Source organism: Lepus europaeus, chromosome 9 (genome assembly GCF_033115175.1).
Source record: "Lepus europaeus isolate LE1 chromosome 9, mLepTim1.pri, whole genome shotgun sequence".
In the NCBI taxonomy this organism is placed as follows: Eukaryota; Metazoa; Chordata; class Mammalia; order Lagomorpha; family Leporidae; genus Lepus; species Lepus europaeus.
Genome location: NC_084835.1, coordinates 782,804 through 796,704, shown reverse-complemented (window position 1 = coordinate 796,704; position 13,901 = coordinate 782,804). Strand labels below are relative to the sequence as shown.

The window sequence follows — 13,901 nt, the reverse complement described above, 5'->3', positions numbered from 1 at the left end:
TTAATATCACAAGAACTTCAGGAAACAGAACTGACTTGATGTGACGTCCTGACCTACTGCTGGGGGGCCTCCTGCACTGCTAAGTACTTCGGTCACATCATGACTGAGGCAGTGTTTGCTGTGCTCCACACGTGTGAGTGCAGGCTGCTGCTGTCAACACGGGCTCACGTCAGAACTGCCCGGAGTGCGTGGTAGCAGCGCCTGTTTCTGAGCCCCTCCCCTGACCTCTGAAGAAGAAAGGACCAGACCTCAGGTTTGCGTCTGCCTAGGGAGTTTCGATGCACACCACCTGCGAGCACTGCCCCTGTGGGCAGAGGCGGGGCCCTGCATATTTGCGACTCAAATTCCACAATTTTTTGCTAATGCTCGTTATCTCGGATACTTCTGCCTCTTGCCTTACTATCAGTGGAAGTGGGCCCGAGTCTGACGTTTAAGTATTACAAACGTCATTTTTTCCTCGCTATTTCCAAAGCCCCTTGAGTTTTTAAAATACACAATTAGACATGAGCTGACCCACCATGGGCTGGAAATAAACTAAACAGCTTGTTCTCAGTGTCTGGTTGTGTCTGGTTCACTCCTGTCTTAGCAACAACAGCACCTTAGCCTGTGGAATCTGCAGTCTCCCTCGTTGCTGGGGTCCTCCAGAGATAAACGGGTTATCCTGGGAATCACTTCCTGTCTACTCCTAGTTGGCACACACACAATGCACGGTTGACTGATTTATATTTAGCGCCCCTAAGAAGAGATGTGCTGGTCTTCTCCAGCAAATCTCTCAACCCTATGGTCAGCTCAACCAGCTCTCAAAAATACAGCCATAAAACCACAACTTTGTGTGTCAGTGATCTGAAAAATGTCTGAATCAGATTTTTATATATTTAATGATGTATTCAATTAAATAAGACAGCTCACTGGCTAAGGAAAACAAATCTTGGATTGAGTGAGCCAGCGTGTAAAGCAGGATCCTGTCTTTCGGGGTGAGGATGGGCCTGACTGGGCATCCCGAGGGCAACAGGGTACATGAGACAGAGACTCAGCTCTGAGCTCTTTCCCTGGGAGGAGACGGCACCACGCTCAGCTCCACACAGTACAAATGGGGAAGCTTTGTGCACTGAAGTCACCTAACAGATTCACCTAGAAATCTTAAGATCAAAGTAATTATGCTTGTAAATAATATATATTTTGCTGCAATTTAAAAATTAGGCAAAAGAGACTATTTTTCCAAAGCACGCTCTAAGTGTTCCTTTGTGCGTGCCCATTCAACTTCACATTTAAAGTATAAGACCTTGGGGCCAGCGCTGTGGCACAGCGGGGAAGCCGCTGCCTGGGACTCTGGCATCCCACTCACGTCACCGGTTAGAGTCTCAGTGCTCTGCTACGGGTCCAGCTCCACGCTGATGTGACACAGAAGGCAGTGGGCACCTGTCACCCACAAGGCAGACCTGAGTGGAGTTCTGGGCTCCTGGCTTAGGCCTGGCTCCACCCCAGCCACTGCAACTATTTGCAAAATGAACCAGCAGATAGGACACTCCTCTCTCAGTCTCTGTCACTTTGCATTTCAAATAAATAAAAAATAAATAAAATTTTTTAAAAATAGATAAATGTAAAAAGAACCTAAAAGATTATCTTAAAACCAAATGCATCATTTTGATGTTTGCAGTTTTCCTATATTCACACCACACACACAATTCTCCTTAGAAAAATATCCTCACTGTTGACACCGTAGTAACTGCTTCATGCGTGTATTTTTAAATGTGTGAATTCCACTCACAACATGGAGAACACCCTGCCTTTATTGCAACTGCATAAACAACAAACACATGGCTGACCCTTCCTCTCTTCTGCTCCACAGGTAATACGTGAGAAACAATTCTTTTTCCTATTTTCCCTGAATAAAAAGTCTCATTCTGCCTTAGAGCCACACGCTGTCTTTGGCACATTTTCCCAAAATGCTGTTTTAGTGATGGGACACTCTCCCCACCCCAGTGGAGTCACAGAATTGCATCACACAGAACTGCTACATTTCCACCTTGGAGATTCCCTAGTAGGGGACGTTCAGAGACAACCAAGCCTGGGGAGAAGGAGGCCAAGCAGGTGCACCTTAGGGCTTCCAGTGAGGAAGCAAGTCCCCCTTTCCTTTCCTCTTCCAGGCTCTGGTCCTTTCTCTCCCTCTCTCTACACAACGTGCACTACTGAGCATCCTTCCCATGAATCAATGGTGTCAACCTAGCCAGTAAGACAGAGGTACAGCCGGGGGCACCTGGAGGTCGGCTGTGGTGATGACTGCCTGGGGAGTGGCATGAAGAGGCGCTCCGAACTGAACTGTCCACGTCTGTGTCTGAGTGGCAGGCACACGACTGTACAGCTATGGAAGAGTTTGTGGATTGTACCTGTCAGCCTAGGACACTTTGATAGTGTGTTATTGTGCATCTGTGTGTGTGCACATGTGTGTGTGTGCATGTCCACGTGTGTCCGTGTGTGTTTGTGTGTGTGTCCGTGTGTGTGTCTATTGGCGTGTGGCCATGTGTGTGCATGTATGCATGTGTGTCCGTGCGTGCGTTACATCAACGGCAGAGGAAAACAGAGTGTAAGCCGGGGTCAGACATCACCTGTAATGAGGTGCAGGGTGACCGGCAGCAGCACAGCTCAGGATGACTTCAGATGCTGATGAACCCAAAGGGAAAATGACGTCCTGTGGCTCCTGGGTAAAGGTAGGGCAACTCACAGCACCATCACCTGTGAAAGCAAAGAGCCTCACGTGAGCACCTGGGCCCTGCTTTGAGCACAGGCTGTGCTACCCAGCAGGTCGGCACGCACTGGCTTCCATGTTGGAATACGCTCAGCCTCACAGAAAATGCTGCAAGAATTTTTCTTCCAGAACCGTTTAGAGTAACTTCAGACTGACCCCCTATTGAACCAAATGAGTATTTCTACTTCGACAAACAAAGGGACATTCTCCCACACAACCCAAGTGAAAGTAATATTAAGAGACTGATGGTGTCTCAGCGCTAGCACTGGCACCGTAGGCCCTATTTTACCACCTTCCTCGTAACGTCTTTCACAGCCAGAGGACGTGTCTGAGAACCACCAGTGTCCTTGAACTGCTCTGTCTCCGAGCCTCTCTCTGGACCAGCCCCGCCATCTCCCCCTGATTTCCTGACTCTGAGGCTGTGTGAGATTACAAGGCGGTTGGCTGCCATGGTCCCCTCTGCCTGGGTCTGGGCGTCAGGAACTAGGGACAGGGACAGCCTCAGGGGAGCTGCATGTGACAAGTTTGACAAGTTCCCCCGGCCACACTCCTTTTCTGCCTCGTGATTGGAATTTCGTGCTCATGGCCTCTGATGACACAGACAGTTCTTTCCTAATTCTCTTCTTCACATATTTCCTTCAGTGTGGTTTACTCAACCAGGATGACGCCAATTTCTTACTTGACTGGCAGAGTTATAATCCACTACTGTTTGTGTGGCGTGGCCAGGGGAGCCCGTCCACACTGGCCTCCCTGTGCCTGGACACACCTCTCACTCTCTGAGCAGCCCTTTCTTGAAGTTCTGGGGCTCTGCCCTCCTTTGTCCACCCGCACCTGACCCCAGCCCAGCATACATCTTTTGTCTCGTGCCCAGCTTGGCCACATGGCTGTCGACGCCTGGACACCTGGACAGGTGCCCACCTTACCTGCTTCCACTCCAAGGTGTTGGGCCTGAAATGTTGTAAAAGGCAGAAAAGGGGAGGGGGTGCTCAGCGCTCAGGTCTGAAATTCAGTGTTTGTGTGCAAATGCACCACAGGACGCACAAACCTGGCTACACCTGGACTTAACTTCAGGACACGCAGTTCCTGATTCCCACAGTCATACCTGAGGGGCGCCTGAGGCCCAGCCATTCCCTGTGACACCAACCACAGCAATGGGGAGGCTCAAGGGTTGACATCACTCAAGCCAGGCTTTGTGGTTTGCAAAGAAAACGGGACAGAGAAAAGAGCAGGTCTGGTGACTGGAGCACATCTCTTGTCCTCACTGGTGAGAAGATGTGACACTCACATCAGAGGATCTGTGTTATGCCACATGATGCCTAGCACGGACATCAAATTACACACACAGCATCGTCATCACCACCATCGTCGTCATCACATTACCACTACAGATTAGGAAATAAATTCACAGCCACGAAGTTGAGTTAGGATTTCCAAAGTCCCCCCCTGCTTTAAGACCAAGAAGTAACTTCGGTTCTGGAAGTTCCTTCCTTCTTGTTGTCCCCATGCACTCAGACCACTGCCTGCACGAGCGTCCTAACACAGGTGCACCTGTGAGATAAACCCTTCTGTTCGCTTGATCTTCACAGGTCACCGCAGTGCCCTCCACTCTTGGCCTGGAGTTGTGGACAAATACCGTTTCCCCCTCAGCCAGTCCAGGATTAGCTCCACCCGGCCGAGCAAGCCCCCTGGCCACTGAGCTCTGGTGCAGCCCAGGCCTGCTGATGGAGAAAGGGGACCCAGGCTCTTCTTACTCCAACGCCTGGTAAGACGTGCAGGGCCTCAGAAGCACACAAGAAACACTAATGCCTGAGCGAGCAAAGGGACAGTGCCCGTGACACTGACTGAGAGACTGTCAAAGCCGGCAGAGACACAAGAGGCAGAGCTGCAGTGTAGGACGTGGGCAGCTGGCCCAGGAGCGAGAGCCTGACTCCCTCAGCTCGTCTCCCCGTGAGAGGCAGAGGAAGAGCCACCTGGGAATTCTCCCCACAGCCTCCACACTTGGGCCTGAGCAGGTCGGATGCCCGTGGACTGTGTTTCTCATCTTTGTCCTCCTGTGGCAGGAAGGGGTGGAGAGAGAAGAGGAACAGGAGCGGTGGAGCAGACTCTGTTTAACAGACGCTCACTCAGCAAAGAATCCAGGGCCTGGGACACCCACTGTACCATTCCCATTATGCACGCCGGACCCCGTACAGGATCACTCTGATCCAATAAGGAATGTTTCAGAACACAGACCACCCAGGGTTTCTTAGAAACGGCTGAGTCTCCCTCAACACCACCGTGGCTCCAGGCTACAGAATGTGAGTCCCATGGGACATGTGTTCTCCAAGCTGTAGAAAAAAAACTGGCTGGAGATGTGATGAAAACAAAGGTAAAAGAAAAAAACCTTCCACTGGGCGCTAAGTGTGTCATTCTCTAAGCATGACAAAAAGAAAACTGGAACAGCAGCTGTGCGAATGCAAGGCAACAGCACGAGAGGGAAGCACATGGCTGAAGGCAGGTGTCTCACCCGCTCTAGAAGAGAGCAGAAGTCGAGCAACCCAGGGAGCTTCTCAAAGTGCCTCCATGCTACAGAGTACGAACACGAATTTCCAAAAATAACATTACAACAGCAGGTGAAAGGTATACACACACACTAGGATTAGATACGGTAGAGGCTGCAAACCTAAGGATCAAATCGCACCCCGAGCAGCGCCATTCAAGAACCAACCCATTAGACCCAGCAAGACACAACGCCAGCGTCTTCAAGTGTACTGACAAAGATGTGAGATAATGACCATGAACGTGCCTGAGAAAGCACGGACCATAAAGCGCAGAAGGAGTGATGGGTAAGAATGACAGATAACTGCCATCCCACATGAAGATCCCCGGCGTCAGAGAATCAGAAGCCGACGAGGAAACACACTCCGTGTCCCCGGAAATAGTCGGAGTGAGCAAGGGGCACAGGCAACGTGCTGGGCGACGGTCTCCACACCGGAGCAACACTGAACAAGAGACCAGGCTGAGGGGCGAGGCACACAGGACAGTGAAAGGCAAAGTCACCGTAAGCTGATTTTCAACAGCAGTGGTCCATGCCTGAAGAAAATGAAGGAAGTCTACCAGATGCTGAACGGAACAGTGACCGAGTGTTTTCTACAGATCCTCAGATGGATGGTGTGCAAGACATTTCTGAATATCAGTAATATGTAAGAAAAAAACAGCAAAATAATCTAACAAAATAACGTGAATAACTATTCTTAAAGAGGTCACTTAAAAATAAAATCCCTGCAATTCAAAATGAACTGTTCTACAGATCACAAAAATAATGGAGGGGGGGCCAGCGCCATGGCTCACTTGGTTAATCCTCCGCCTGCGGCGCCAGCATCCCATATGGGCTGCGGGTTCTAGTCCCGGTTGCTCCTTTTCCAGTCCAGCTCTCTGCTGTGGCCCAGGAGGGCAGTGGAGGATGGCCCAAGTGCTTGGGCCCAGTACCCACGTGGGAGACCAGGAAGAGGCACCTGGCTCCTGGCTTCAGATTGGCGCAGCACTAGCAGAAGCAGCCATTTGTGGAGTGAACCAACGCAAGGAAGACATTTCTCTCTGTCTGTCTCTCTGTCTATAACTATGCCTCTCAAATAAAAAAAATGGAGGAATGAGATGCATTTTGAATATAAAAACGTATATCCTAGCAAGACTGATCTCACAGTGGGCATTGTGGCACACTGGTGTTGTCCACTCTTGGAGCTCATGTTCCAGTCCCGGCAACTACCCCCAGGAAGCAGCAGGAGAAGGCTCAACAAAGACAAGAAGAGGGAAAGCAAGAGACAGACTCTGAGATTCTGATCCCCGGTTCACGCCCCAGGTACCCACAAGAGCGAGCGCTGGGCTCAGCCAAAGCCGGGATGCAGAATTCAATTCAGGTCTCCCGTCTGGTGGCTCTCGTCACTGGCTGCCTCTCGGGGTACACGCAAGCAGAACTTGGAATCAAGCCTGGGGCCAGTGGGACAAGCACCCAGGCACCTGACATGACACGCAGGCATCCCAAGTGCACCAAATGTCTGCCCCTCAGTGCCATGCTGACGGGTGCTGTGTGGACTATGGGAACTGCATCGGGTACTATGGGCAGTTTAACACTAATGATCTATGCATTTATTTGAGAGGTAGAGAAACCCAAGAACTCTGGCCACCACCACTCTAGCTCAGCGTGCATTCACACTGTCGGGAAGCTAGAATCAGAAAGCGGAGACAGGAGCAGGCCAGAGGCACTCAGATCTGGGGTGCCCTGAGGTGCCTGCATTTCATGGTGGGGATACACAACCTTTCAGTTCTGTTTTCTGTATTTAAGTAACTTGAATTTTTTTTAGGCTTCCCTTCCCTGCTTAAAAGGCAAACAACTGAAATCATGCATACTAAGGAACAAGCACCACGCCAGGCAGAGAACAGGCACACAGCCGACATTTCACTCCTGTTCCTTGACTTTCCTCAAAGTCCTGCTCACGCTGCCGGCAGTCCGAACTCCACATGCACCCTGGCTCAGCAGCAACCTGTCTGCAGCAGCCGTGTGTGATTCTCAAAGGACCGTTAGCGTGCCAGGGCCAAGTGAGGTCCCTGCGGCACTCCTGTGAGAGGCAGGCAGCCTCTCCCTGGGACAGGTGTAGACTCGGACTGCAGGAACCAGCATTCCTGATAAACTCTGGCTCACTCTGGGAGACACAGAACCCAGTCGTGGTGAGTCAGCACCAGTCATGCCACTGCATTTAACTTGGATTTTTACTTGTTTGTAAGAGGTTACATTCATGTCACACAGGAAGTAAACAGTCTAGCTATTCGCCTAGTTACTTGATTTCTTCTGGTACATTGCTAGTTTTTGTCATACCATAGTGAAAATATTAAATAAGAACTGGTGTTTATGGCTGTGTGTACACCTTGAGAAAGCAAGGACAATGTTGGTTTTTTGTAGAACAGCCAAAAACAAGGCAGTAGGATATCAAAACAAGCAATCAGCAGGTTTTCCAAGCACTTTTGCTTTAAGAACGTGTTGGATAGTAAACAGGGTGTTGGCGTTTTGAGCTTCTCCAACAACCAAGGGATCCGACACTTGAGGCAGAAGCACAGCTAGAATGTAGCGGTGTGAACACGACCTGTCCCCTAGACTCACACAGCAATTCTCACCCCGAAGTCCTGAGCCCACGGTGCTGAGAGGGTGGGAATGTCCCTGGGTTATGGGGCTCAGAGAGGGGCATTCAGAAGGGGTTGGGGTCTGGCTTTAGAGCGGAGCCCTCTCAATGGATGCCACTGTCCTTATGAAGAGAGGTGCCACACAGACAGGCGCCCTGGCTCTGAGCACGTGGTGCTCCACTGCCACCTTGCAAGTCCGCCAGGAGCCACCACCAGAGGCCCGCCAGGAGGTTGATGGTGAACCTCTGAAACTGTCAGCCATATAAACCCCTCTTCCTCGCAAAGTGAGATGGCCTTTGGTATCCGTTTTAACACAATCACCTAAGGTTACATTGGTACTCCATAAAAACATTTCACCTGGCAGTAAATCAGGAATTCAGCAAGGGGTGAACACTGAAAACCAAATGCTGGTAAGTGATAACTGAAAAGAAACTACACAAGGCTACTGAAAACCGGTGTTGGATTCTGCCCCTACCTTTGCTCTTCCAATACGCGGCATGGAATTAAAACTATAGCCCTGCACTGGAACAGACCTACGGGGCTCAAGTTCATCCTCATTCCTGAACTCTGGGGACTTTTCAATTGTACCCAATGCAGCCAACAGTCTCGCATCTTTGCACTGCCGAGGGTCACTTCCCGGGGAAGCGGCTCTCAACAGCGTTCCTGCAGCCAAGGCTGCCGGGAACACAGGCACTGCTTCCCCAGGGGCTGCTGCGCTGCTGAGAACTTGTCCGAAACACCCAGAGGTGCTGCTGCTGCTAATGGAACAGAGATGAGGCTGTTGGCAGACATAACACCTCCCTCCCACGCAACTCTCCAAGGGCAGAGGCTGATGTAGAGACACAGGGCACAGGCAGCAGACTGTCAGGGAGGAAGAGGAACTAGGGGAAGACAGGCATCGACCCTAGGGGTCTGCGTCCTTGGTCCTGGGTTCACCTGAGCCACCAACTGCAGTTTGCTTATCAGAACGAGGACAGCCCTGAGGGCACCCCCACAACCACACCGAGGGACTGGTGTCCGTTCCATTTCTTCTCTCCACAGTCACAAACCCCAGACTGCTAGGGCAGGCAAAACCCATGTTGAGAGGAGGTTGTTGGGCACGTTCAAGCTCTTCATCTAAAAACACAGAGCTGAGAGCCCCACCAGCAACAGTTCTACTTGAATGCTCCCGTTCGGGACTGGGTAACTTTCAAGTTTTACTGAAGATAGACTGGAGTTGTGAAGGTCACACGAAGACGTCAAGTGCACAGATGCACCCACAGGAGGCCTGCTGCTTCCATACAACACATGCACCCAGCATATCTTGTGTGTCTCCACACACCACATATACACAGCACACCCTGTGTGTCTCCATACACCACAGGCACCCAAAACACCCTGTGTGTACCCACACCACATGCACCCAGCACACCCTGTGTGTACCCACACCCCACATTCACCCAGCACACCCTGTGTGTCTCCACACACCACATACACACAGCACACCCTGTGTGTCTCCACACACCACATGCACCCAGCACACCCTGTGTGTACCCACACACCACAGGCACCCAGCACACCCTGTGTGTCTCCACACCCCACATGCACCCAGCACACCTTGTGTGTCTCCACACACCACATGCACCCAGCACACCCTGTGTGTCTCCACACACCACAGGCACCCAGCACACCCTGTGTGTACCCACACACACCCTGTGTGTACCCACACCACAGTGCCCCCACACACCCTGTGTCTCCATACACCACATGCACCCAGCACACCCTGTGTGTCTCCATACACCACAGGCACCCAGCACACCCTGTGTGTACCCACACACCACATACACACAGCACACCCTGTGTGTCTCCACACACCACATACACACAGCACACCCTGTGTGTCTCCACACACCACATACACACAGCACACCCTGTGTGTCTCCACACACCACAGGCACCCAGCACACCCTGTGTGTCTCCACACCCCACATGCACCCAGCACACCTTGTGTGTCTCCACACACCACATGCACCCAGCACACCCTGTGTGTCTCCACACACCACAGGCACCCAGCACACCCTGTGTGTACCCACACACACCATGTGTGTACCCACACCACAGTGCCCCCACACACCCTGTGTCTCCATACACCACATGCACCCAGCACACCCTGTGTGTCTCCGCACACCACATACACACAGCACACCCTGTGTGTCTCCACACACCACATACACACAGCACACCCTGTGTGTCTCCACACACCACATGCACCCAGCACACCCTGTGTGTACCCACACCCCACATGCACCCAGCACACCCTGTGTGTACCCACACACCACATGCACCCAGCACACCCTGTGTGTCTCCACACACCACAGGCACCCAGCACACCCTGTGTGTCTCCGCACACCACATGCACCCAGCACACCCTGTGTGTCTCCACACACCACATACACACAGCACACCCTGTGTGTCTCCACACACCACATACACACAGCACACCCTGTGTGTCTCCACACACCACATGCACCCAGCACACCCTGTGTGTCTCCACACACCACATGCACCCAGCATACCTTGTGTGTCTCCACACACCACATGCACCCAGCACACCCTGTGTGTACCCACACACCACATACACACAGCACACCCTGTGTGTCTCCACACACCACAGGCACCCAGCACACCCTGTGTGTCTCCACACACCACAGGCACCCAGCACACCCTGTGTGTCTCCATACACCACATGCACCCAGCATACCTTGTGTGTCTCCAAACACCACATGCACCCAGCATACCTTGTGTGTCTCCACACACCACATGCACCCAGCACACCCTGTGTGTACCCACACACCACATACACACAGCACACCCTGTGTGTCTCCACACACCACATGCACCCAGCACACCCTGTGTGTACCCACACCCCATATGCACCCAGCACACCCTGTGTGTCTCCACATACCACATGCACCCAACATACTCTGTGTGTTTGCACACACCACATGCACACAGCATACCCCGTGTGTACCCACACCGCACATGCACCCAGCACACCATGTGTGTCTCCACACCCCACCTGCACCCAGCACATCCTGTGTCTCCACACGTCACATGCACCCAGCACACCCTGTGTGTCTCTACACACCACATGCACCCAGCACACCCTGTGTGTCTCCATACACCACAGGCACCCAGCACACCCTGTGTGTCTCCATACACCACATGCACCCAGCACACCCTGTGTGTCTCCACACACCACATGCACCCAGCATACCTTGTGTGTCTCCATACACCACATGCACCCAGCACACCCTGTGTGTACCCACACACCACATACACACAGCACACCCTGTGTGTCTCCACACACCACATACACACAGCACACCCTGTGTGTCTCCACACACCACATGCACCCAGCACACCCTGTGTGTCTCCACACACCACATGCACCCAGCACACCCTGTGTGTACCCACACCCCAAATGCACCCAGCACACCCTGTGTGTCTCCACATACCACATGCACCCAACATACTCTGTGTGTTTGCACACACCACATGCACACAGCATACCCCGTGTGTACCCACACCGCACATGCACCCAGCACACCCTGTGTGTCTCCACACCCCACCTGCACCCAGCACATCCTGTGTCTCCACACGTCACATGTACCCAGCACACCCTGTGTGTCTCCACACACCACATACACACAGCACACACTGTGTGTCTCCACACCCCACATGCACCCAGCACACCCTGTGTGTCTCCACACACCACATGCACCCAGCACACCCTGTGTGTACCCACACCCCATATGCACCCAGCACACCCTGTGTCTCCACACACCACATGCACCCAACATATTCTGTGTGTTTGCACACACCACATGCACACAGCACACCCTGTGTGTCTCTCTACACCACAGTGTACCTAGCACACCCTGTGTGTCTGCAAACCACAGGCGCCCACACACCCTGTGTGTCCATAGGACTTGGTGTCTGTACCTTCCCTGGCTGTGTTTTCCTTCCATCACTAGACTTCCCCTTTGCTTTGCAAACCAAGTCTTCTAAGGTACGGAGCTTATCCCAGCTAAGATCAAGCACGTCTTTTGTGGAATTCACGTTCTCCACAAAGAACTCTTTCTTCCTTTTTTTCTCTCCCTCTCCCTCTCACCTACCCAGTTGCGCTTGTATTACGAGGAGACCTACATTTCAGAAAAAGAAAGAAATGCCTGTGAAATCCCCACTCACAGGGAAGGTCCAGTGTACTACTGAAGGCCTGGAGGGAGAGCTGCGTCCTGACTGGAGGCCGTGCTCGGGCCTGGGATCCCACCATCTGTCGTGTGTAGCTCTGACAGATCTCACGCAGGGAAGACATGCCAGGCTTACTTTGTAGGGGCAACAAGCAACAAATAAGAAAAACTATTCTTCAGCTATATTTGACAATAAAGGCAATAAAATCAGAATTTAAAAATAGTTGTGAGGTTACCCTAACAACCCAAGTGGAGATATAGGTCTCAACCTGCAGTTGTGGGAGTAAGAATTTAAAACAAAACTCGAGATTTACAACTGAATAAATTAGAGGACAATTAAAGGAAAAGAGACATTAAGGGTTCCTTGGAGATTCACTGTTTTTCAAAACCGAGCAAAAAGCAAGGAGGAAGGTTTGTAACTAGCAGAACGAGGCTGATCGGGTAACCTGGGGACGTGGGTTCCAGGGTGCATGGTTATGGCTGTCTCAGCGTGAGCTGCGTCTCCTGCTGGGCTTCAGTGGTGAGGGCCGGACTGCAGTCACCACCCTGCACTCCACGAAAACGAGAGGCTGTTCTAGTGCTGGTCTGATGACCCCACATTCCACCAGCACAAGTGAGGTTATTTCACGAGCATGCATGCAGAATAGCCGGAACTACAGTCAAGCCGAAGTCGGGAATTGGCACTTGTCCTGCAGGACGCACAGCCGGGGGTGTGAGTGGCTGCAGGGAACACGTCACAGCACCTGGTGGTGGCCGGGACCACAGGACTCTCAGGCGATCGACGTCTGTGAAGACAGTCTTAGAAAAGCTTCATTTAAGAGAATTAAACACCATTCTGATTAAACCAGGGGCACTGGTGGAGTGAACTGAGTATCACTCATGGCGTAGAGTTAGAAGTCTGTGTGCATCAGACTTCAGGACGTCAGGGCTCAGCGTTAGGCCTGACATGCTGGTGGTGGCACGCAGGGCACAAAACAGACTGCAACAAGATGTGCACAGACTTCCTGCTGTGGACCTTGTCAAGGGAAGGCCACCACAGAACGGGATTCTACAACGTAGCCGCCTGTGTGGATGCTGCCAGCGCCCTGGTCACTCCAACCTCAGTCAGCTCACTGGACTCGCATCAGGTCCGACTGTGGCGATGCCAAAACACGTGTGTGCATTGCCCTGAAGACGCTGCCACAAGACGAGCGACTCCGGCACAGCCCATGCCAGAGGTACGGGGGATCTGTGCATGATGTACACTGCTTGTCTGTCAGAGAACTCTGGCAGAAGGCCCTGACACTCCCAGGTGTGGTGGCGTCCCCAACCCCGGAGCCGTTCTCTAAATCACTGCGATGCTCGCTCCAGAAAGGGAGACCCACGGCACACAGTGGACGCGCTGAAATATCATGGGTAAGAATCAGCCACAGCCGAAATCTGATTTTCACGGAGTCCAGAGGAGGAAGCATTGAATTCTACATCAAGCTTGTGGAAGAAAGCCGAAAGGGCGATACCTGAGCTCTATGTAAAAGAAGGAAAGTAAGACTCCCACTGAAAGGCACAGCGTGGAAGTTCCAAGAAGAAAATTCCAAATAAAGCCATGAGAACGTGTGCGGTTCCGGAACTCTAACCAGTCTGGGGGCAGGAGGGTGACTGACGTCCAGGTGGGTGGGAGTTGGAGGCAGGAGGGTATGGGACCTATGGAGTGGGTGGGAAATGCAGGCAGGAGGGTGACGGATGTGCGGGTGGGTGGGGAACCGCAGGCAGGAGGATGATGGGACCTACAG

The 13,901-nt window shown here is 52.2% G+C and overlaps 1 protein-coding gene across 1 annotated transcript in view; it reads right to left on the bottom strand.

Annotated features, from left to right (window-relative positions):
- The window catches only part of CNTN6 (contactin 6), a 121,962-nt gene extending 119,138 nt beyond the window's left edge, over positions 1-2,824 (bottom strand). The window contains exons 1-2 of the mRNA XM_062200334.1: positions 2,815-2,824; positions 2,607-2,733 (exon numbers count right to left, since the gene is read on the bottom strand). Coding sequence (XP_062056318.1) covers positions 2,607-2,733; positions 2,815-2,824 — 137 coding nt within the window. The remainder of the gene's footprint in view (positions 1-2,606; positions 2,734-2,814) is intronic.
- Between the last annotated feature and the right edge of the window lie 11,077 nt (positions 2,825-13,901).